The 23,842-nt window shown below is 43.0% G+C and overlaps 1 protein-coding gene across 2 annotated transcripts in view; it reads left to right on the top strand.

The window, feature by feature from the left end:
• bcl11ba (BCL11 transcription factor B a) overlaps positions 1 to 23,842 on the top strand; it is a 77,174-nt gene that overhangs the window by 6,172 nt on the left and 47,160 nt on the right. For both annotated transcript variants that reach the window (XM_072689023.1, XM_072689022.1), the window contains exon 2: positions 14,849 to 15,242. In XM_072689023.1, coding sequence (XP_072545124.1) covers positions 14,849 to 15,242 — 394 coding nt within the window. The remainder of the gene's footprint in view (positions 1 to 14,848; positions 15,243 to 23,842) is intronic.

The following is a 23,842-nucleotide window of genomic DNA, read 5'->3' as shown; positions in this document are numbered from 1 at the left end:
GCATAGATGTTTGAGATGATATCACCATTAACAGCCATAAGTTTACATCAAACTGTCAACGTCTTAAAGCAGCAGCTGGTCTTACAACATTCACAATCACTCCCTCTCTCTTTTTCTTTCTCTTTCCCTCTGTTATTCTCTCTCTCTGAGCCTGGGTGTCCCTTTTTTCTGTTCTCCTGCACTGCAACTTTGCTCTTTCGGCACTTTAAAGCAGCCGAAAATAAGCCTTACGAAGAGTAAACAGTGAGAAATCTGCGATATATCACTCATTCTTATATTGCATGCTTCTACACTGTAACTGCATGCTTATGCATGCAACTGTATGTAAAATAGGCCTGTGAAAATGTCCAGGTCCGGTCATAACACCGAGCATCCCTCCCTCTCCCTCTGTTTTTTTTGTTTTTTTTTTGACTGAATGCTGAGGAGGGGAAAATGATAAAGTGAGCTTGAAAACTTGAGGGCATTTTGGAGTGAGGGGCCCATTGTTCTAGCTATCTAAATAAATAAATGTGGCTCCGCGACGTAAAAGAAAGAAATAGGCGACTCGGTGGAGTACACGCTCTCCCCTCTAACAATGGACAAAATGTCTGCCTGGCGATTTTGATTAATACGCTTGCAAATTCACTCCTCTAGCTTTCAGGTGCCTTTTGTTTGCATGCAGAGAGAGCGAGAAAGAGCGAGAGAGAGAGTGTTTAAGAGTGTATATATGTTTCTCTCTCTCTCTCTCTCTCTCTCTCTCTCTCTCTCTCTCTCTACCTTCTCGGCCTCTCTCTCTACCTTCTCGGCCTCTCTCTGTCTCTGATGTTATGTGAAGGAGTGTATGCTTGTCCATCAGTGTAAATATAAGCCAGCAGAGTCCTCTCGGACGGTGTGCTGATATCCACGCCGGCTTCTTCTTTTTTCCTTTCCTTTTTTTTCTTTCTTTCGTTCGCCGTGGTTTGATTTACGACACTGCGAGGCTTTTACTAGCGGCTGGGCCGTTTGACGTCCCACAGCTGGCTTAAGGCTGAGTGCCCCTCAGTACGGAAACGCACTGCCTCCTGAGCTGCACAGATTGTATGTATGTGTGTGTGTGTGTGTGTGTGTGTGTGTGTGTTTGCTTATTTTCATACATTTGCAGGACAGAAATGTCCTGAAATTGTAAAGTGCATGATGGTTGCTAAGGCTTAGGCTTAGGGTCAGGCCTTATATGTCTATAGTCTATATATCTATATGCTCGACCTTATAATCTCATTTTGGACGTTTTTCACTTTTTGACATAATCTGAATTTGGCAGTTGTTCTTTATGTTGTGTCACAATTTCACAATGAATGGACCAATAGAAATGCTCCCAGATGACTTAGAATATAGTCTTTTTACATTGACTTCCATTGAAAGGCAGGAAGGTTTTTTCCTTCGCCTGTAAAGTTGCTTTTGCTTTTCTTTGATTTGTGTGACAGCTGCCATATATATTATATGTATACGTATATCAGATATGTTATTATAGGACATAAAGGACGTGCTGATAATACATATAGATACACACACATGTATGTATGTATGTGTATATATACCCATAAAACATGCGTATAACCCAAATTGTAAGACAAAAGTGTGAGTATGGATATTACGCTGCACTGCGTTCGTTATCCATTATACCATTGTTTGCTCTATAGCGCTCTTTTGTCCTGTGTTGTTTGGCCTGTACATCAGGAACCCTGCCTTTAGCCTTCTCTTAGTGTTCGGTGGCCTCTCTCAGGCTGCATGTGAAAGCGATACAGTGGTAATACCCCTTCTTTCTTTTTCTCTCCGTATGAAAATATTAGGTAATGCCTCCCTGATGAGATTTCCTGATAGAGGGTTAGCAATGCTTAGACTGGCTCCCAGTGGACGCCTTGGTGTTAATCTCATTTTACCTGCAAGAACTAGACTAATTTCCCTCTTCTTCTCCTCTCTCTCTCTCTCTCTCTCTCTCTCTCTCTCTCATTCAGTCTCTCTCTCTCTCTTAAATTTTGTATTTTTTTAACTACACCGTCACTTCCTCGTACGGCCGCGTGGCCCGGTGTTGTTGAGAACCCCCTGCTGTGTTCCTCTCCATTCTTCTCCATTCTTCTCCTTTCTTCTTCAGCGGCTTCATCCGCACATGGTCGGAGCTGTAGGCCTCTGCGTGCCTCACCGCTGAACGCGTGGACGAGTACGCGGCCTCCGACGGCCGGTGTCGTCACTCGATCGCTTTCCTTCCTTTCCGTTCACCTGCCAGACGAGCCGGCCCCGTGCACGCCTGCCCTTTTTAGGAATGTGTGCTCTGTGTATTAAATATTTACTTAGTCGTCGGCAATGCAAATACATACAGAGATATGATCGTCCTCGCTCGCTCCTTACGCTGAAAAGGAGAAGGAGAAGACAAGTGGTGGTGGTGGTGATGATGATGGTGGTGGTGGTGATGGTGGTGAGGAGGGGGTGCCGAGAGCTTTTTCAGCTGCGCCGTGGCCGTCGCTCTGCCGCTTTTGCTCTGAGTGCCGGCGTGCTTTAATGTAGGTTACAGATTAATGACAGCCTAATTAATTCCTGATAGATTCCTGCGAGCAGCACGGCCGTGTTTGATGAGCGTGTGTGTGTGCCAGGGCCTGCTCGGCGGTTTCACACGCATGACGGACAGACATGTGGGGAGAAAGAGAGAGAGAGAGAGAGAGAGAGAAAGAAAGAGAGAGTAGGAGAAGAGGCTGCTGCTGCTGCCGCTTCTGTTGCTGCCGCTTCTGCTGCTGCCGCCGCTGCTGCCACCACCACTGCTGCTTCTGCTGAGGCCTGGGCCTTGTTACCTCTGTGCTTGTCTGTCTGTCTGTTTGTTTGTTTGTTTATTTATTTGTTTATATGTTTATCTCTCTGTCTGCTGCTTGAATGAATGGAAGATTGTGTCCAAACTTGGCGCCCCCTCCGTATTTTCTAGTGCTCAGCTATGGTTTCAGCCAGCGTTCCGCCCTGGAGCTGGGATGGGGCTGGAAACGGGAACAAGAGGGGGGGGAGGGGGTGGTTGGTGGGAATCTGGCTGGCTTGAGCCGAGGAGACGAAGAGGAAAATAGCGCACAGTAAACAGTAAACTGCAGCTTTTTATTGTTTGATTAAAGTTTTTCTACGGCTTTCATTCTTCACAGGCTCTCCTCATCCCCCCCCTCTCAGCACACACACACACACACACACACACACACACACACACACACACACACACACACACTCTTACGAACACACACACACACAGCTCTGAATGGCTTTAATTGGCGCAGGGGTAAATCTTTATATCTGGACAGCATTAGAAAGGGCTTTCAAGATTTAAACGGGGAAATTTATGGGACTAGTAAAAAAACAATGTGAAATGCTTACCAAAAAAAAAATGGCGTGTTGTCTTAATTAGCCCCGGAGAGTCTCGACTGGGGGGAGGAAAAACGTCCAGAAAACGTCTGAAGTTTAAACGTTATCAGATTCGGTCTCGATGGGTCGCCGCACTGTTTTTCCCCCCTCCTTTATGGTGGAAAGTGGAAAGTCTCGATAGTTTTGGTTACATCACTGCCAGATAGCAGAGAGTGTTAATGATGGGTTTGTAGGGTGATAGTCTCTCCGCATGAGCCGAGCGAAACTTCGCTAAACTGGCGCTGGGCGGCGAAAGCGGCGTTATGTCACGCACAAATCTGTAGGTCTTTTTTTTTCTCCTTACTGCACGACGAGCCAGACTGTAGTCCCGATCCGCCAAATACCTGTCAACAGCAATTTCATTCCCCCTTTCAGCCGCACAAAGCCGTACGTAGGTCTAGAGGAATTAGAGCGGGGCCCTCGCGACAATGCCGATCCCATCCAAAATGGAAATGTTAAGAGGAGCATTGTGACTTGTTCGTTTTTAGATGCTCAATTTGCCGTGGTTTTGTTCTTCACACCAGCCAAACGGAAATCCTATTAGAGCGCACTCTGACTCATCTAGCCTTATTAGGTAAATTAGGACATCGTCAGGAACCGCTCGCATCTATCATTTACAGCGGGCTGTGAGTGAGAGCAGCCTCGTGCTGCTAACACCACGCCGTTTAGCTAATTACGTGGGGGAAGCAGGCGTGCGAGAGCTTTCAGAAGGATGTAGCTCTTGTGTGTGAATGTGTGTGTGTGTTTCGCTGTCATATCTTCATTTTCATCTGAATGAATCCGAGTGAATCTGGCCTCTGCTCTTTACCCTGTGTCCAGATTTCATGATGACCAATCGAAATGCTCCAAAACACTCAAAAAAAAAAAAAAAAATCATCAGCCTAAATATCATGGTACATAATGTGTATATACCGTCACTGTCCTGCAAAAACCTCAGTTGTTAGCTTGAAATGCATATATAACTTATTTATGTATATAAATATTCCATTAATGATCTCTATAATGATGTCTTTTTCAACTCAACATACCTCAAAAAAACCTTATCTATCACGAAACATAATGTCTATAGTGAAAATACAGCTGAGTTTATATACCGTCACTGTCCTGCGAAAAACCTCAGTTGTTTAGCTTGAAATATATATATATATAACTTATATATATACTCTATTAATGATCCTTCTTTTGTCTATTTCATCTCAACATACCTCAAAAAAACATTATCTAACTACTATGATGCGTAATGTCTATAGTGAAAATACAGTTTTTAGCTTATATACCGTCACTATCCTGCGAAAAACCTTGTATCTTATTCACTTTTTGACCTGTTCTGAATCTGGCAGTTGCTCTTTCCATTGTGTCCTTATTCGATCTCGAATGAACCAATAGAAACTGACCAATGTGACTCGTAATAAAATCTACTTACATTGACTTCCATTAAAAGTTCCAAAGCTTTTGTTGAAGTATTTAAGTACAGTTAGTCCAGTTTCATTTGCTGCACTTCATGAGGTGCTGAATACGGAGAAGTACTGAGTGTGCTTTAGCTTGATATTAATATAAATAGTCAATTAATGAATCTTCTTTTGTCTATTTCAACTTAACATTATCTAAATATCATGGTACATAATGTCTATAGTGAAAATACAGCTATGTTTATATACCGTCACTGTCCAGCAAAAAGTTTTTTTAGCTTGAAATGTGTTTATATAATTTATATAAATACTATACTATATACTATACTATAGTACTATATAAATGCTCCATTAGTGATCCTTTTTTTGTCTATTTTAGCTCAATATACCTAAAAAAAACATTATCTAACTATCATGAAACATAATGTCTATAGTGAAAATACAGCTATGTTTATATACCGTCACTGTCCTGCAAAAACCTCAGTTGTTTAGCTTGAAATGTATATATAACTAATATAAATACGTCAATAATGATTCTTCTTTTGTCTATTTCAGCTCAACATACCTAAAAAAAAAACATTATCTAAATGCATTATGATACATAATGTCTATAGTGAAAATACCGCTGAGTTTATATACCATCACTGTCCTGCGAAAATACCTTGTATCTCTGTTTTATTTTCCGTTTTTCACTTTTTGACCTATTCTGAATCCTAATTCCATAATGAATGGACCAATAGAAATGCTCCAAAATGACTCGTAATGAAATCTTCTTCCATTGACTTCCATTGAACATTAGGAAGGTCTTTTCCTCCTCCTGTAAAGTTTTGTTTCCGTTTCCGTTTTTGGAGATTTTTGGAGGTTTTTCTTTTGTTCTTTTTCCTGATGATATGTTTTAAGGAAGGAATTGTATTGAATTAGCGAAGCTCCAATGTCGTGTTTTAAAATATGATCGACTGGAATCTCAGCTATTTTCTCTTTGAGTCTCGCTCTCCTTCCAGAAGCCTCCTCCTGTCTGCCTGACTGCTGGAGAGTGCTCGATAAAGACAAATAACATTTGACATTTCCGTGGCCCTGATAGAATTATATGGAGTATTTGTTGAGGGATCAGAGAAAATGATGAGCCGTAATGTTACCTTGGTGACAGCATTGTTATCGCTGGTGGATAAGAGAGAGAGAGAGAGAGAGAGAGACAGAGAGAGAGAGAGAGAGAGAGAGAGAGAGAGAGAGAGAGAGAGTAGTGGAGTGTAGTCTAGTCTAGTCTAGTGTAGTGTGGGGTGTGTGTGAGTGAGTGAGAGATGGCACACTCCTAGCTGTTTGGCTAGACCAGTGAAAGGGAACACACACACACACACACACATAAACACACACACACACACACACACACTCACACAGTACCTTTCTTGTTTCCTTTAAAGAGTACAAAACATAAAAACAGACCGATATTACAGATTTTTTCCGTTTTTCACTTTTTTGCGGAATCAGAATCTGTCAGTGGTTCTTCACGCCGTATCAAAATTCCACGATAAACGGACCAATAGAAATGCTCTAAAATGACCTGGAATCAAATCTTTTCCCATTGACTTCCATTGAACGTTTAGACGTTTTTTCCCTTGTCCTGTAAAGTAACCGTTTTGGAGACACATGGGTTTTTGCGCGACAGCGACGGAATATTGCATTGCTGTGTTGTTAACTGACAGCGCGAGAGTGCGATGACTGATTATACTGATTATAACACCTGGTGTGTGTGTGTGTGTGTGTGGAGTGTGTGTAGAGGGTTTGGGGAAGAGGAGGAGGGGGGTACGGGTTTTTTCTTTTAAATTGCACAGTGACAGCATTGCATGCTAGCAACGTGCTTCCTGTGGTTGGCACACCGAGAGAGAGCGCGAGAGCGCGCGAGAGAGAATTTGAGCTGCACACATTTTTTACCGGTCTGGGCTTTAGCTCCTGCTGTCAGTGTGATTTGGGCCTGTGCTGGACCTGTGACACATTAAACTAATGCTTTCCACCATAGCCTCACACACACATTCTTCTACAGCCTTATATTCCCTCTTCGTCTGCGCACACACACACACACACACACACACACACACACACACACCCCTTCGGCCTGCTTATTATCTATGTGTAAGACTTGATTATACTCTGAGAAAAGTGATGCAATAAATTAGCACTAGCATTTTAAGGTACTTATTATTTTGAGGTTTTTTCAAAGCCTAAATACAGATAATAAACGAGGGCAGATAAGCGACGCAACAGTGCTAACGTTAGCCCTTTTAGCTAACGGATGAACGATCAGAGGAACACAGCGGTATTGACATTATTGAGGTTTGTCTGCATGCGGCTCAGTTCCGTTTTTGATACCGAGCTCAATAAACTGATTTCAGATTTGGTTGTTAAGCTTTTCCTTATTATTATAAGTGTAGCGACATCCCAGAATAACACGCCACTGTTAACCTTAGGTAAACCATATATGAGATTATCTAAAAGTATCTAAACTAGTCTATTAGAAATATTTCAATTTTATCTCTAAAAGGTTGACTTTACAGGAGGAGGGAAAATCTTTCCTCTCTTTCAATGGGAGTCAATGTAAAAATATTTCTTTCCAAGTCATTTTGGAGCGTTTCTATTGGTCCGTTTAACATGGAAGTTTGATACAGTGTAAAGAACAACTGCCAGATTCATAATATGTAAAAAAGTGAAAAATGGAAAAAAATCGTAATATTAGTCCACTTTTCTGTTTTGTTTTCTTTAAAATAAATTGCTGTGTGTGTGTGTGTGTGTGAAGGCATTTATTAGTGTGGTCTATTTTACTTGTCCTGTCAGTGAAAATTGGCAGTTGTAATAATGTAAAAAAGTGACAAACAATAAAAATGTACGTATCAGTGATGAAGTTTAAGTGTAAATATGCTTTACTGTCTAAAAATTGTCTTAACTACTATTATGCTGTGCTAAAAAAATATTAGGCTATATTGCAAACTACTACGTAGAACCTTTTTTCCTCCACTAGTGAAAAATATATCAGCATATCAACAAACTATATATACAAAATAGTTTTTCCGTTATTTCCGTCCAATTTTCCGTTTTTTGCTTTTCGAGATAATATGAATCTGGCAACAGTTCTTTACATTGTGTATAAGTTTCATTATAAAAGGACCAATAGAAACGCTCTTAAATGACCTGGAATATAATCTTTTTACATTGACTCCCACTGAAAGTTGATATTGTGTAAAGTTGATATTATGGCAACAGCGACGTTATGTAAACTTTCTACAGACATTTAAATGAAGGAAACTCAATGTGTCCCTTTTTCAAGATGTTAGTTTTTTTGCTGTCATTTCAAAGACACATGTCTATGTATTTTTTATACCATTTTATAATTTAATAAACCAATAGAAATGCTGGATAAATATTAAAATGGATTTACATTAAAAATATACGCTTAAGTTAAAGTTATTGATTTATGGATTCACAGTTTTATTACAGCGACAATTTGGAGGAAAAAAAGCAAGAATTATGATTTGTGTGTGATTTGAGTGTGTAAATCACACACACACACACACACACACACATGTATACACATACACACTGCCACTCCCCCACCCCCCAGCCTTATCTCGCTTTTGCTTTGCTGCTGCTGCAAGTTCCCAGGATGTACACACACACACACACACACACACACATACACTGTATTGCACATGCAAATGCTCACAGGCACACTTCAAGATGCACACACTCACACACATGTATAGGTTCACAGGTGCAAATTCAGTAAATATGTAGACGGCAGCTTTTGCTTTTGCTTATATCCTCTTGTTTATGCGCTGTGTGTGTGTGTGTGTCTGTGTGTGTAAGTACAGGACAGTACTGTACTACAGTATTGAGTCGTCAAGTTCGTCATCATATTTCTCACACCAAAAGACAGTAAGACCCCTCAGCAGAGGACAGCCGAGCCCAGGGTGTCATAGCCTGGTTTTATACTGTGGTGTATGTTAGGCCAGCTTCTGTGGTTGCCAAGTAGATACACGCGCGCGCGCGTGTGTGTGTGTGTGTGTTTAATTCCATAGATGAACTCCTAATTTAATGCACAGATGGACTGATTTTGCCTGAAGGGGGTCTGCACACCCCCCATCCCCCATATATTTCTGAATAGGGGCCTGGATTAGTGGAAGATGCTCATCATCATAAGTTAGGCTTTCATCATAGCGAGCTCGTAACACCTGCACCTGAGGCAAAAGCAACAAGCGAGCTGACATGAAGACCCTTGTTGTTATAATTGTTATTATTATTATTATTTTTATTATTACTTAGCTTCTTAAGCCGGTCCCTTTAGGGTCTATATAACTACATAACTTACAGATTAATTTGCATATATGAATAATGAGTCCTAAGATTAATAACTGACTAATATAAATGCAGCTCTAAGGCTTTAATACACCAGTAATAAAGCAACAACAGCAACAGTATTAGTTATTAATATAATTATGGATGCACAGTTATATTGGGATATTTAAATTGCGTACCTGCCAATTAAATCTGATTATATATTTATTAAACTGCAGACAGGATCAGACAGATCATTTAGGTGACGCTTAACTACTGCACTAAAATACCAGCATTTTATTCATTTTACTGTGGTTATAACTACAGATATGGCTCTATAATGCTGGATAATCCAGGTTTATTTAGTCCCAATGTATTTATTTAAATATGTTCTTATAAATATGTACATGTCAAGTGTCATATAGTAGTGTCAGTGCTTTTTTAATATTAATAATACATGATATGCAGTAATGTCCAGAGGTTTTTGGCCCCTAATCACATCATTTAAAGCCGTGTCTCTCAGCAATAAGAGAGTTTTTACTGTAGAAGCTCCATCAGAACAGATGCAGGTGAACATAAATCCAGTAAAAAGGAGAAACAAGAGCTTCTCATTCTGAAGAAAGTAGTGAGATCTTGTGAGATTTTTAGTCTGAAGAACAGAGCTCGGTTCCTCCAGGTTTCTCCTGGACGCCCCCCAGTCCAGCCAGCACAGCGTGGAGGATGTGTTCAATCAACTCCAGCAGCTGCAGCAGCAGCAGCAGCAGCAGCTCACTTGATTTACCATCATTAAGCCCTGATTTACCACCAAACCAGGTGTTGATCTGAGGAGAAGTCTAAATAATACTAGACTCCATGAGGAGAACTCTGGAGATGTTCTAATGATGAACACAGTGATGGAGAACCACCACCAAATATTGTATTAATGTGTTTTACTGCACAGTACTATAGAATGTCAAAAATATGCAAAAAATAATTATTATTGCCAAGTAAAATAGCTTTTTCCCAAAATATTAGGGTCAGATTGTCATGCTGAACGGACCAATAAAAGTGTCCATTTTAGAGATACAAGGTTTTTGCCTGAAGCCTAACGAGGCTCCTCCCTAGCAGAGAGCAGTGCTCTCGCGTTTTCACACTCTGACGTTACAAATCTGTCTGCATTTCTAATCTGGAGCGCAGACAAATTGCAGATGGATGCGCAGGCTGCTTGTAATTTATCATCTAAAATTAGTGGTGAGGCGAGTCCTGTGGGAGATGTAAACATGGCTACCTGTGTTACGCGCAGAGAGTCGTCGCTGGCTCTGCCTGAGTGTTAAAGAGCACACGTCTGCAGGCCGTGAGTGATTGCCTCACATCACAGCAGCGTTGCCTCACGCTGTAGCACCTGTGCCGTGTCCACCTTGGCGAACCGAAGGCTAAACCTGCTCGCTAAACTGCATTTTACGCCCCAGCCCAGGCCCTACTCTCATATACTGCAGTGCGCTTGTGCTGTGGGTCACGTTTCTTGGCTGCAGGGCTGTTTTTTGTAGGCGAAAAGTCCTCGCTGATCTCTGTCGTCTCTGACAATTTGCTAATTTCTCCGCTTCCCCTCTCGTCTCTCAGATTTACGTGCTCATCAAAGGTCCCCACCTGCTCGTCGGCTTCAGAGCTCACAGCGTTGCTGTGGTAGATTCTTTCATTTTTTTTTTTTGCTTCTTCTCCGTTTTCTTTCTTTTTCTGGTTTAGCCCAAATCATGCAGCGCGGCGCGAGCTTGAAAGCGGTGACAGGAAGCCGAAAAGAGTGTAAAGTGGCAGCCAGATAGGTGTTTGTCTAGATCGTGTGATTAGTATGGCACAAGGATAAGCTGTCACATGTAACATCAACACGGCCTGTCTGTGTGGAGGGTCTCTAGGGGGGCTTCGTCAAGGGCCTCCACTGTCTTTGATAATAAAAAAAAGGGGGAGAGAGAGAGAGAGAGAGAAAGTGCTCGAGCAGGCTGAGGGCCCGCGACTACAAAGGCCCGGCTGAAAGGTGTGGGCTGATATTTTAAAATGGAGGCTGTGAGGGTGTCCGGCATGTTTGCGGTTTCCACATACACACCACCTGATTTCACTGCTGATCTGAAGGCGACAGCAGCAGCTCCAGCGTCTGCACTGCCTCAGAGCTCTTATGACTGCGTTCTTTGGAGCACTGCAGGTTCCCTAAAGAACCTGTCTGTGCAGGAATCTCGGAAGAACGAGATGTTTGAGGGAGAAGAACCGCTGTAAAGTCTTGAAAAAGCCTCCACACTATAACATCACAGGGAGGCAGAGAGGCAGCGATATGGGAATTCTGAGCCAGTACACTCCTAAAAACGTGGGTGTGAAGAACCGTTGTAGTTTCTTAAAAAGCCTCCACACTAGAACATCACAAACTCTGAGACAGCCTGTATTTCCAGCATGTATCTGAGTCAGGGAGGCAGCGATATGGGAATTTTGGGCCGGTACACTCCTACATATAAAGGTGATACACAGGGTTCTTTGAGTGATGCCATAGAAGAACCATTTTAGGTTCTTCAGAGAACCTTTTTGTGGAGGAATCTTGGAAGAAAGAGATGTTTGAGAGTGAAGAACCGTTGTAAAGTTTTTAATAGGGCCTCAAACTAAGTCCGGTAATATAGCATCATAACACTTAATATGTATTTTCATCATGTATCAGAGTTATGGAGGCACCAATATGGGAATTTTGGGCCGGTATACTATATATAAAGGTGATACACAGTGACACCATAGAAGAACCACTTTAGGTTCCTCAGAGAATCTTTTTGTGGAGGAATCTAGGAAGAACCAGACAACTATAACATCACGATCCCTGGAGACTATATGCATTTTTTACCATGTATTACAGTTAGAGAGGCACCGCTATAGGACATTTGAGCTAGTGCACTCCTGAAAATAAAGGTGCTATACATGGTTCTTTGAGTGATGCCATAGAAGAACTACTTTTGCTTCCATGAAGAACATTTCTGCTTTGTAAATGAGAGGTTTGACTATGAAGAATTGAAGATAAAACAGTTCAGATTCTTTTAGATACGTATTTTCACCATATTTGGGTGATTTGCACAGAAGAATCACATTTGCTTTCCTGAAGAACTTGTCTGTGGAGCAATTTCGAAAGAGCAAGATGTTCAAGTGTAAAGAACCGCTGTAGTTTCTCATAAGGCCTCCACACAAAGACTGGGCAATATGGCATCAATTAAACATCGCAATATTTATTTTCACGGTGTATCACAGTTATGTTGGCACCCAATTTAGGAATTAACACAGTTCTTCCTCTGCTCCACATCTGAAAGCTAAGGGGGGCTTTATACCCCTCTAGCCCACGCCTGGCATTAAGGCATTGTGCCAGTAGGCTCATATTCATCTGCTCCAGAGACTCTTATTCTAGACTGACACGTCTGTGTCAAAGGGGGTGTCCACAAACATTTGGACATGTTGTGCATGTAGAGTCGTTTTGACTGCACTTCAGTTTGCTTCTGTTTTGGCTTCGTTTGATGCACAAGTGCTGTAAATAGCTGAACAGGAAAAGCGGCAGTTCATAGAAATACAGTTACCCCCTTCCTATGACACATGTATAACCACATAACAGTGTGTATCCTGTTACAGCTATTGAGATAAACTTGTGTATTCACATGAGTCAAATCTAAAGAGAATGATACACATGCAGATCTAGCTCATACTATCCAGCTGTAGCACTGAACACTTCACCAGTGGTTATGTTGTTAGTACAGAGATTATTAACATGTAATTACACAGCTATTAGAGCTTCTTAGACTTCTTGATTAAATATAATCAAGTGGCACTCCTATATATAAAGGTGATACACAGTGATGCCATAGAAGAACCACTTTAGGTTCCTTAGAGAACCTTTTTTGTGGAGGAATCTAGGAAGAACCAGACAACTGTATAACATCACGATCCCTGGAGACTATATGCATTTTTTACCATGTATTACAGTTAGAGAGGCTAATGGAAATTTGAGCTAGTGCACTCCTAAAAATAAAGGTGCTATACATGGTTCTTTGAATGATGCCATAGAAGAACCACTTTTGCTTCCATGAAGAACTTTTCTGCTTTGTAAATTAGAGGTTTGACTATGAAGAATTGACGATAAAACAGTTTAGATTCTTTTAGATACGTATTTTCACCATGTTTCAGTTATGGACGCACGAATATGAGACTTTTCCACCGGTCCTAACTATAAAGATGCTATCCAGGGTTCCTTGTGTGATTTGCACAGAAGAATCGCTCATATACATCTGCTCCAGACACTCTTATTCTAGACTAAAGGGGGTGTCCACAAACATTTGGACATGCTGTGCATGTAGAATCTTTTTTATTAACGTGTATTAACTACACAGCTATGAAAGCTTCTTAGACCCCTAAATATAATACACTGCATCAGACATCCCATCGGCTTGCCTACTATTAGTTGTTTTTGTTTACAGGCTCTCAGTGATTGGTGTAATATTCTGTCCATATTATGAGCCATGTAGTCTGTAACTGGTCCAGAAGTACTGACGCTACCCGCGATACACTCAGATATCAGACACGCCACCGGTGTCTCCTTTGCTTCTCTTCCTCTAAAACCTCTCACTCTCTGTCGAAGCCCGTCCCTTTTTTTCCACTCCTCCGCTCTCGGCCTCACAGGCACTGTATTGTGTATTAATAACAGTGTGGTTGGGACCTGGCCCCACATATGGATGTTTATCAGGAGTTGGCCCAGAGCAGGACAGAACATGCCGGAGAGCGAGCGGCGCCGTGTGTGTGGCCGGCGGGATGATTAAGTGGGGAGTCCCTTTTTATTCTCCGCTCTCCGAGTTTAGAGGGACTGTCATGGGACGGAGGTGAATTGTAAAAGCGGCCTGGGCATTCGCTTCCTTCGCTTTAACAAGCTGCCGAATAGCTAAACGCCGTATGAACTGATCCTGAACTGCGTGATTACGTCTCCAGTTCCATATAATTTGTGTTTTATTTTAATTTTCCGCACCGCTCTGCTCCAGACGCGAATTTTTAACCCCTTACTGCACTGCAGAACTTAATGGATGAATGAATGAATAATGAATTGCTCAGAAATGACCATGAAGCTGGATGAATATATGTATGAGTGTAATGTGGTTATAAGAGTGAAGAATGTGGACATAAGAGGTGGGGGGCTTTCAGTTTAAGGGGTTATAATCTAGGCAAGATAATACAGTCGATGCTAAAGCCTTGCTCAGTGAATAGTGGGGCTAGTAGTGAGCTGATATTGGGTCAGTGGTGGGCAAGAACCCTATTTTAAGCTGATACACTATATGTTTAAAAGTTTGTGGACACTCCTTCCAATGTCTCGTCTAATCCGGCCCATAGAATAGGACTCTCTGGAGGAGATAAACATAAACATTAACCTATTGGCACCATGCTGCCTAACACCAGGTGTGGGCTAGAGGGGCATTGAGCTGTGGAGCAGTGGAAGAACTGTGTTTTCTGGAATACTTTTGGGGTGAGCTGTGGAGTTGGGATGGGATGAAAGCAATCAAATCCTCACTGCAATGCTCCTCCAAAGTCTAGTAGAAAGCGTATCCTGGACAGTAGAGAGAAAAGCAACAAAGCAACAAAGCAACAATGAATGCACAAGTGTCCCAATACTTTTGTCCACATAGTGTTGAGAGAGAGTGAGAGACTGCTGCTTAGCAGTGCCGGTGCCGACTGACGCTTCTCTGTTTGTGCCCCTGCAGCGGACGCTGAGCATGTGGATGCAGGAATGCCCGTGGCCGAGCTGCCCCCTCACCCCCACGCGCTGCTGGAGCCTAGCATGGCCGGCTCGCTGCCCCCTGGCCTGGGGGATCATGACTTGTTGACCTGCGGCCAGTGCCAGGAGACTTTCCCCCTGGGGGACATCCTGCTCTTCATCGAGCACAAGAAGAAGCAGTGCCAGAGCCTGACGAGCGGCCACGGCTGCTACGACAAAACGGTGGACCGCAGCAGCCCCTCTCCGCCGCGGGCCGAACTGAGGAAGGTGGTGGAACCGGTCGAAATCGGAATCCAGGTGACACCCGAGGAGGAAGATGAGAGACTGTTGACGCCTCCGAAAGGAATTTGCCCCAAGCAAGAGAGCGGCCTGCCAGGTAGGTCCCAATTTCTCTGAAAAGCAGCCTGTCTGAAAAAGAGGTCTGACACCGACGGAAAAAACGCAGAGCAGCTAGAAACCGCAGCGGCAGCCGTCCTGAAACATGCATTTTGTTCCTAGGAGTGTGTCACACACTGTCAGAAACCACATAAGCAAGTCTGTTTGAGATGAACTGAACTCGGCACAGTCTGAGGCGAGTGTGTGCTGATTTACACATGCAGTTATACGGTACTAATTAGGGGGATTATAAACTATATCCACCTATAAACTAGTCCATCTACAAATACAGGACATTTTTGCGTCATTTCCACAGCCAAGCGACCCGCACCGTAGCGTAAAGTACCCCCTGCTGAGTTGGGTACCCCTTCATGTTGGGATTCCAAACTGGGACCAGGAATAACTCTGAAAAATAGCAAAAAGGGTTCTGCATAGCACTGAAAATGGTTCTTTGACAATGGTGGAACCCTTTTTGGTGCTTTGCAGGTACCATTTAACCAGGAAAAGAGAACAAAAAAAGAACAACTGAATCATTTCACGCTTAATGAACCCCTTTATTGTGGATGTAGGTGAAGCTCCAGTCTAAGCAAAAGGGTTCTAGATTGTGCTGAAAAATAGTTGTTTCACTTGTAACAATGGTGGAACCATTTTTTGGTGCTTTTTTGGTGCTTTGAAGCATTCCACCATTAAAGAACCCCTTTATTGTGGATGTAGGTGAAACTTCTGTCTAAGCAAAAGGGTTCTAGATTGTGCTGAAAAATGGTTCTTTCACTTGTAACAGTGGTGGAACCATTTTTGGTGCAATGTAGGTATCATGTAACTAGGAAAAGAACCACTGAAGCATTCCTACATTGGAGAACCTCATCTTTATGGATGTAGTTGAGGTTACACTCCAAGCAAAAATGTTCTATGTAGCACTGAAAATGGGTTCTTTCAGTTGTAGCAATGGTGGAACCCTTTTTTGGTGCAATGTAGGTATCACACACAACAGATTTTCCAACATGTAACTAGAAACAGAGCCACTCAAGCATTTAAACCTTGGATAACCCCATTTTTATGGATGTAGGTGAGGTTACACTCTAAGCAGAAGGGTTCTATTTAGTGCTAGAAAGGGCTATGTAGAATAGTGGAACCCTTTTTGGTGCTATGTAGAACCATATACAACAGGTTTTAAGCGGCAATTAGTTCGTAGAGCCACTGACAACTGAAGAACCACTGAAGAACCCTTGAGCTTAGCAGAACAGGATAAATCTGTGTATGCGTGTATGTATGTTTGGTTAGTTCTGGACGAGGAAACTCCAGCATTCTGTACCACCGGCCTTATTTGCCAATCAGTTACCAAATACTACAAACGAATAGCAGTTAGCCATATAGCTAACAATCATCTACAGCAATTAGTTGAGCTAGAACCGATCCACACGGCTATCCCCAACACACACACTTGCTCATTAACACCCATGTAACCAATGCATGTTAGGCAAATTAGTAGTAGACAGCCTCACTTCATATAAAGCCACATGAAGATAGTGAAGATAGTGAGAACCCCTCCTATGGGTACCATACGTTGGAAATGGACACAGGTTCTCAACCAGGGTACATGAAAGGTGTCCTTCCTGTGTCGTACCGCACTGCCCAGTGCTTTGTCCAGTCGAAACAAACCCCAGACAAACCCAGAACTCCGCCTTTTTAATGATCCTTTTAAAGCTCCTCATTTTACACCTGTCCCGCCGCCACGAGGCACCACGCGAGCGCACATGCGCAGGCGGGGCCGGAGCCTGGGCCTCAGACAAAGGGAGACACAAGTCGTTTCCCTCTGCAGGACTGTGGGCATCCTGTAGTGATTGTGATACCGCTCATCTGCGAGTCTCCAGAGAGATTGTTTTTCCTTCAGCTGATTTCATTAGGGGAGCCTGTGCCGTGCGGAGTGAAACATCACATTACCCAGTCAAAGCCTCCCGAAACCCCCTGAAGGACTGTGGTAGTTGAAACAAATTGTGCAAAAACGTGACAGAGAGAACTCACCCTACTTTTCATGGAGAAATCCAGCCTGAGCCATCTGCTTAAAAGGTGAAAAGCTCATTAAAATTCAAATGCTCAAAATGAGAGAGAGAGAGAGAGGCAGAGAGAGAGAGAGAGAGGCAGAGAGAGAGAATAGAGTAGGATTAAAAGAGCCAGTTTGCTATTGAATAGGGGTAAAGAGGCAGTTTAGCTCAGTCCAGCTGCAGGGGGAGAGCTCTCTCTCTCCCTCCCTCCCTCCCTCCCTCTCTCTTTAGCTCTCTCTCTCTCTCGCTTTCTCTCCCTTAGTTATCTCGAGCAAAAAAAAAACAAAAAAAAAACAGAGCAGTCAAGTCCTTCACAAAGCAGCCAGAGGGATCTTGGGAAATGGGCCTCATAAAATAATATTCCGAGTTGGACAAAGTTATCACGGGGAAAGGCTTATGACACTGGCTCTGCTTTTAATAGCGTCTTTTTCTCGGGCTAAGCGCTCCTTGTTTGTGGAGGCTTTTCTCGAGGCATCAGAGACACTGTCCTCGCTGCCACACGTTTAAATGGCCTTAATAATCAGGACCAAGCCAAATTAGTCAGAACCCCACACGCGGCGCTGCCGAAGCCCGTCCGCTCGCCCCAGCCGAGACAGAGAGCCACTGACAGCGCTAATGACGAAATATGATGAAATGGTTTATCTCGGATTTCAAAGTGTCCCACTGCAAAACACCGGCGGCTTCTCATCCAGGAGGTCAGACAGACTGGCTCAGAGAGGGCCGCAAAGATGTCTCACCGGTTCTCTCTCTATGCTGCGTTTAGGCTTTTGTGGCACTGTTTGTTTATGGAGAAATGGTATATATTTACATTTTTGCTGCTGAATGGACCAATAGAAATGCGCCAAACTAACTTTTTACATTGACTTCCATTGGAAGTCCAGTTTTGGGGATACCACATGCTGTGTGACCACAGTAATCTATATCTGTGTAGACTGTGGAGACTGGGAACATGATGACGTTTCATGTTTCTAGTTTTTAGTCCATATTTAAGGCAGTTTAGTTGGATTTAGAAAAGTTCTGGTTTTGGAAGTTTATGGAAATTTGCCAAGAATGATCATTTTGTGTCTGTTTCAATTTAAGAGACCTAAACAATATTATATATACTTTTGTCAGTGTCAAAGATGACAAAGAAAAAGCTGACAAAGATGGAGATACAAGGTTGTGTGTGAAAAAAAAAAAAAAAAAAAAAAAAAAAAAAATATATATATATATATATATATACGTCCAGTATATGTGTGTGTGTGTGTATATTACCACTGATATACACAGTCACTTTGCATAATTTCTATTGGTCCGTTCATCATGATATTCTGAGACAATGTAAAGAACAACTGCCAGATTCACATTATGTCAAAAAATGAAAAACTAGAACTAGAGATACAAGGTTTTTGCCTTACATTGACACTATGTATTTGTATGCATTTGCATTGCCTCCCTGACTCAGTTTGCAGATAATATGAGTAAATGTTTGACTCCTTTCATTAGTTCAGGTCATGTCAAAAAATGAAAAAGGGCAAAAATGAAGATACAAGGTTTTTGCCCGACATTGACAATATGTATTTGTATATATGAGATTTTCTTTTTTAGGAACATAGACCTACAAAATCCTCAGGCGCAAAACCTTTATTTCAATTTGTAGCGAGCAAGTCCAGCTTTGTGTTTGTGTTTATTCCTGGAAATATGAATATGTATTTAATCTACAGTACTCATATATCGCAAATCTATTTTTACAGACATGCCAAGTCATTCAATCTGCCTGCAATGTAAATGACTTTGGTAATAAACCAAATTCTATTTTAAACTGCTTTCTTAATAAGCTCCAGGTTTGAGGGGGGGTAATTTTTAATCTTATTTAAACTTCAGCATTTGAATAATGGGTTATTGAAATGAAAGATGAACATTTGCCTTGCCTCCCTGACTCATATTGCAGTTAGTGCGAGTAAATTTTTTACTCCTTTCATTAGTTCAGGTTTGGAGAGTGAGAGAATTCGCGGGGCTGAGCGGAGAGAATAAAGGCACAGATGAAATGTCCTCCGAAAATGATTAAGAAGCTTGAATGTCAGCTCGGGCGTGCAGCTAAACATGTGCAGGCCGCCTTGTATTCATAATTGCCTCCCAGCAGGTTAAAGTATTCTTTTATGCTAAACCTTTCCGCACCCATTTGTTCTCCACGTGAAATAGAAAATGACACGCTGAAAAACACTCAGCACCCCCCCCACAAAACCCCCAACCCACCCCACCACCATATCCCCCCATAACCCCCCCTCTCCCATCCTCGCTTTACCCTGAATATAGCAGAGCTGTTCATACTCTCAAAGCACAGATCATTTTTCATAAATTTGTTTTTTTCTCTTTAATATATCCATCTGTCAGCTTCAAACGCAGAAATGAAGAGAGAGAGTGTGTATGAGTGAGTGTGTGTGTGTGTGTGTGTGTGTGTGTGTTGTGAGAGAGAAAGGGAAGCAGCAATAAGCGTGTATGAGTGTGTGTGTGTGTGTGTTTGAGCTTCTGCATAGAAATCATAAAGCTAATTTTGAGCAGAACAGTATATCATCTTTGCAAGCTTTGAGCACTTGCAGACCTGTGTCGGTGTGTTTGTGTGTGTGTGTGTGTGTGTCAGCATGTGTGTGTGTGTGTGTGTGTGTGTTTCTGAGTTTGATCTTTTCTCCCTCTGTCTGGCTCTGACACACGAGCAGTGTTTTGACAGGCGTTAAACTCTGCTGCTTCATTCACACACGTCAACCTGCATCACATCATAACCTCTACACACACACACACATATATATACACACACACACACACTCACACACACACACAAATGTGACGGAGGGCTCCGCGGCAGGAAAAGAAAAAGCTTATTTTTGACATCACATCCTGCATAGGGCCCAGTTTCCCAAAACCATCTTAGTGTTAGTAGAGAGAGTGTTCAGTGTGATGCTCGCTCGACCATTTAGGAAGCAGATTTGAGCTTTTGAGGAGTTTTTCGGGGTGCACTTTGCAGTTTTGGGCTTGTTTGTAGTTACACTGCAAGAGTATGTCAAATATTATAATTTATTTATGAATTATAATTATTTCTAGACATTTTATGTGTTTTTAGCATTATTAAAATTAGGGTTAAGAAAATGTCCTGGGCAGTAAATTTGAAGACACTAATATTAGCATGAATACGTTAATAACACCCAAACAGACAGTCCTGGTTTTGCATCACTGTTCATCAACATTTTGGTCACCTGACCTCACGACCTACACTCAGCGAGATATCAACGCCTTTGAACGTCGGTGGCCAGCTGGGGGCGCGTGGCTGGAGCGCTGGGCTGCACATTATGTTGATAGGAGGTGAAAATACAGCAAGTTCTCCAGTAAAACCTCAAAAAAGGTCCTTTTGTCTGGTTAAGCGGTTCTCTTAGGGCTCAAACGATAATAACGAAGCCAAATCTTCGATCTTCAGACCCTCTTTAAGCGGGGAGGGCTACACATTAACGAAGAGCGATACACAGCAATTACTACAGCCTTCTCTTTAGATCCTCTCCCTGCTACGTTTATTAGTGTGGGAAAAGTCAATGTTATCTGTGAGAATATGGGCCAGCCAGCGAAGAGGAACCACTCGAGGGTTGAATCCAATATTTCTCACCTAAATATCAGTAGGACTCAGGCTTCCTCACCACCGCATTGTACTGCCACTTAGCTGTCTTAAGTTCCAGCGCAATTTAATTATATTTAATAGCCCTAATTAAATAAAATATGACATCGCGCGGAGCTGTAGGCTATTGGAGTTGCTGCTGGGGACAAAAGGGGACGGCTCTGGTTGTGTATGTGTGTGTGTATGTGTGTGTGTGTGTGTGTGTGAGCTCGTCTCTAGCTCAGCCAGGTTAAAGCCGGGGTGATTAGTCTCAGTCACACAGTAAGGATGTTCTGGGTGTTCCACTTTAGCCACCGTGCTTCATTACAGAGACCAGAATAAAAGAATAGACCCCTTTGGAAAGAGAGCAGAGATCAGCTAGTACTGTGTAGTACTAGTATTTCCCCCCTTTGGGCCACCAAAAACAGGCGTGGGCAAGACCTCTGAAGGTATCCTGTGGTACCATGGAGGTTGGGCCTCCATGAGCATCAGTGAGCCCCCAGTACCCCCTCCTTGAAGCACCTTTGATAGGCACTGAGTACAGCATGCTGGAAACACCCCGTTCAAGAGTTCTGACCCAGTGGCTCAGATTCTGATGCTTTGTCCACTTTCTGCCCAGTATGTAGATCCCACCTCTTGAAGGTGCTGCTGAAAGCAGGTAATCAGTGCTATTCAGAATAGAGGTCCTATGAACCCTGTAAGTAGACAGATAGGGAAGATACGGTCCGATCGAAAGAGCCGTCCTGTGGTAGCTGGCTGCAGACCATGGGCTTGTATTTGGCTTGGGAGAGAGGATTTGGGATCTGCACACAGCAGCACTGATGCTGGAGCTGTTCTTAAAGAGAAAGCATAAGGAAATCCCACTCACCACCTTGGAAATCTAACCGGCCTTGACACGTTCGTGAGTAACTGTTAAAGACTTGTCCTCCATCGTTAGATTCGTGCATTGTTAGTGCTGTGTGAGTAATAGAGACAAAAGTAAAAGTGGAGCCAAGCTGGATCAGCTACACTCAAGGTTCCTTGAGCTGTGCAGCAGAAGAACCACTTTTATTTTGAGGTCAATCCTAGAGGTTCAGCCAGCGATGTAAAGATCCTATAGCAGTTTCAGAATTGCTCCTGGAACAGTTCTTATACATGCACTTTTTCGCCAAATGTTTGTGGACACCCCTTGGAATGAATGCATTCAGCTACTTTGACCTCCACCTATTGACGACACACAGCCTGTCTAGTCTCTGTAGAGAAGTATTGCCAATAGAATAGGACTCTCTGGAGCTGATCAACATGAACCTATTGGCATCTTGCTGCCTAATGCCAGGCGTGGGCTAGAGTGGGGGGTATAAAGCCCCCCAGCATTGAGCTGTGGAGCAGTGGTAGAACTGCATTCTCTGGAATGATGGATGGTGGTGCTTCATCCAATACTTTTGGGATGAGTTGGGGAGTTAGGGATGATGAGGTGGGGTGGTGATCACCATCATCCAACATCATGACCTCACTAACGCTAACGAACTGAAAGCCTCCAGACAGAGACAGTTACTGTATGTACTATAGAAGCATCTTTTGAGAGGTTCTATGAAAGTATATGCAAGATGTTTTTCTTATATATGAAGAACCAGAGAACCCTTGAAGAACCCTCCCTTCTCCCTTCTTAAGGGTGTATCAAATAAATAGCCCTTTTGAACCCTGATTTGCCGGGTTCAAAAGGATACAGGTCTCCAGTAATGTCACGGACATTACTGGAGGTCAGTATTTCAGGGTGCAAATGTCCATTCATTCATTTCCGAGATGTTTCAGAGGTCAAACAGGGCTCTTCTGACCATGATTAAGCTCTCGTTGGTCAGTGATGGAGCTGAATGCTCACGGTCGGCTTCCGGAGCCACTGCAGAAACAATAAGTTTGGAGGTAAACAGAGCGGATTTCACACAGGATTGGTCTGATGGATTTGGTCTTTGACGATGCAGTGTGTAGTCCCTTGAGCTGACTTGATGAAAAAGCTATTGTTTGTTTTGGGCCAAACAGTAGAATGCGACGAGCCGTTAGCTGCTTGAAGGCCTGGAATTGATGCTAAGTAGAGTGGCAGACGGGTAGAAAGAGCTGTCCTCTGATTCCAAGCACTGCAAGTAACATCAGCACGGCCAAACAAGAAAGCTTTAACCCTGAACCTGCTTTTTTCGTGTGTCCAAAAGTTTGTGGACACCCCTTCTAACGAATGTGCATCCAGCTGCTTTGAGATGCACCCAGTGCTGACACAGCTTGTCGAGTCCCTTTAGAGTAAAGTATTGGCAATAGAATAGGGAGGGGAGGAGGGGCTCTCTGGAGCAGATTAACATCTACTGATGAGCCCATTGGCGCCATGCCTAATGCCAAGCGTGGGCTCCATCCAGCCTCCATCCAGTACTTTTGCTCCACCACAATCTAGTTGCACGCCTTTGTCCCTGGACAGTAGAGACAGTTCCTCCGACAAAAGCAGGATAAGCTCTTTGTTAATACCCTTGAATTTCAGAAGAAACGAAATGAGTGAGCGGGTGTCCCAATACTTTTGTCCGTATGGTGAACATGAACACACTGTATCACCATAGGAACAGCAATGGGCCACGTGGTGACATGGGCGAAGCTGTAGTTTAGTGAGATGGGGCCTTGTTCCTGTCAGTTTTGCAATGTTTCTCTCTCTCTCTCTCTCTCTCTCTCTCGCTCTCGCTCTCGCTCTCCCCTTGTGCTCGCCCCGGCTTGGTTGGCTCACAGAGCTTTACACGTCTAACAAGTGCAGTGACAGGGGGAGTTATTTCTGACCCTTGGCTCACCAGATCGCTGTGGTGAATATTTCATGAGACATGCTATATTTATAAAGATATTTACCTCAAACACGCTCCGCTCTCCCCCGGCAGCTCAGCTCCAAACTCCCAGCTGCTCGCGCTCGCTCTCGCTCTCTCGCTCGCTCTCAGGCCAG

Source organism: Salminus brasiliensis, chromosome 10 (assembly GCF_030463535.1).
Source record: "Salminus brasiliensis chromosome 10, fSalBra1.hap2, whole genome shotgun sequence".
In the NCBI taxonomy this organism is placed as follows: Eukaryota; Metazoa; Chordata; class Actinopteri; order Characiformes; family Bryconidae; genus Salminus; species Salminus brasiliensis.
The sequence above is the reverse complement of the archived record's forward strand: the minus strand, read 5'-3'. Positions and strand labels throughout refer to the sequence as shown.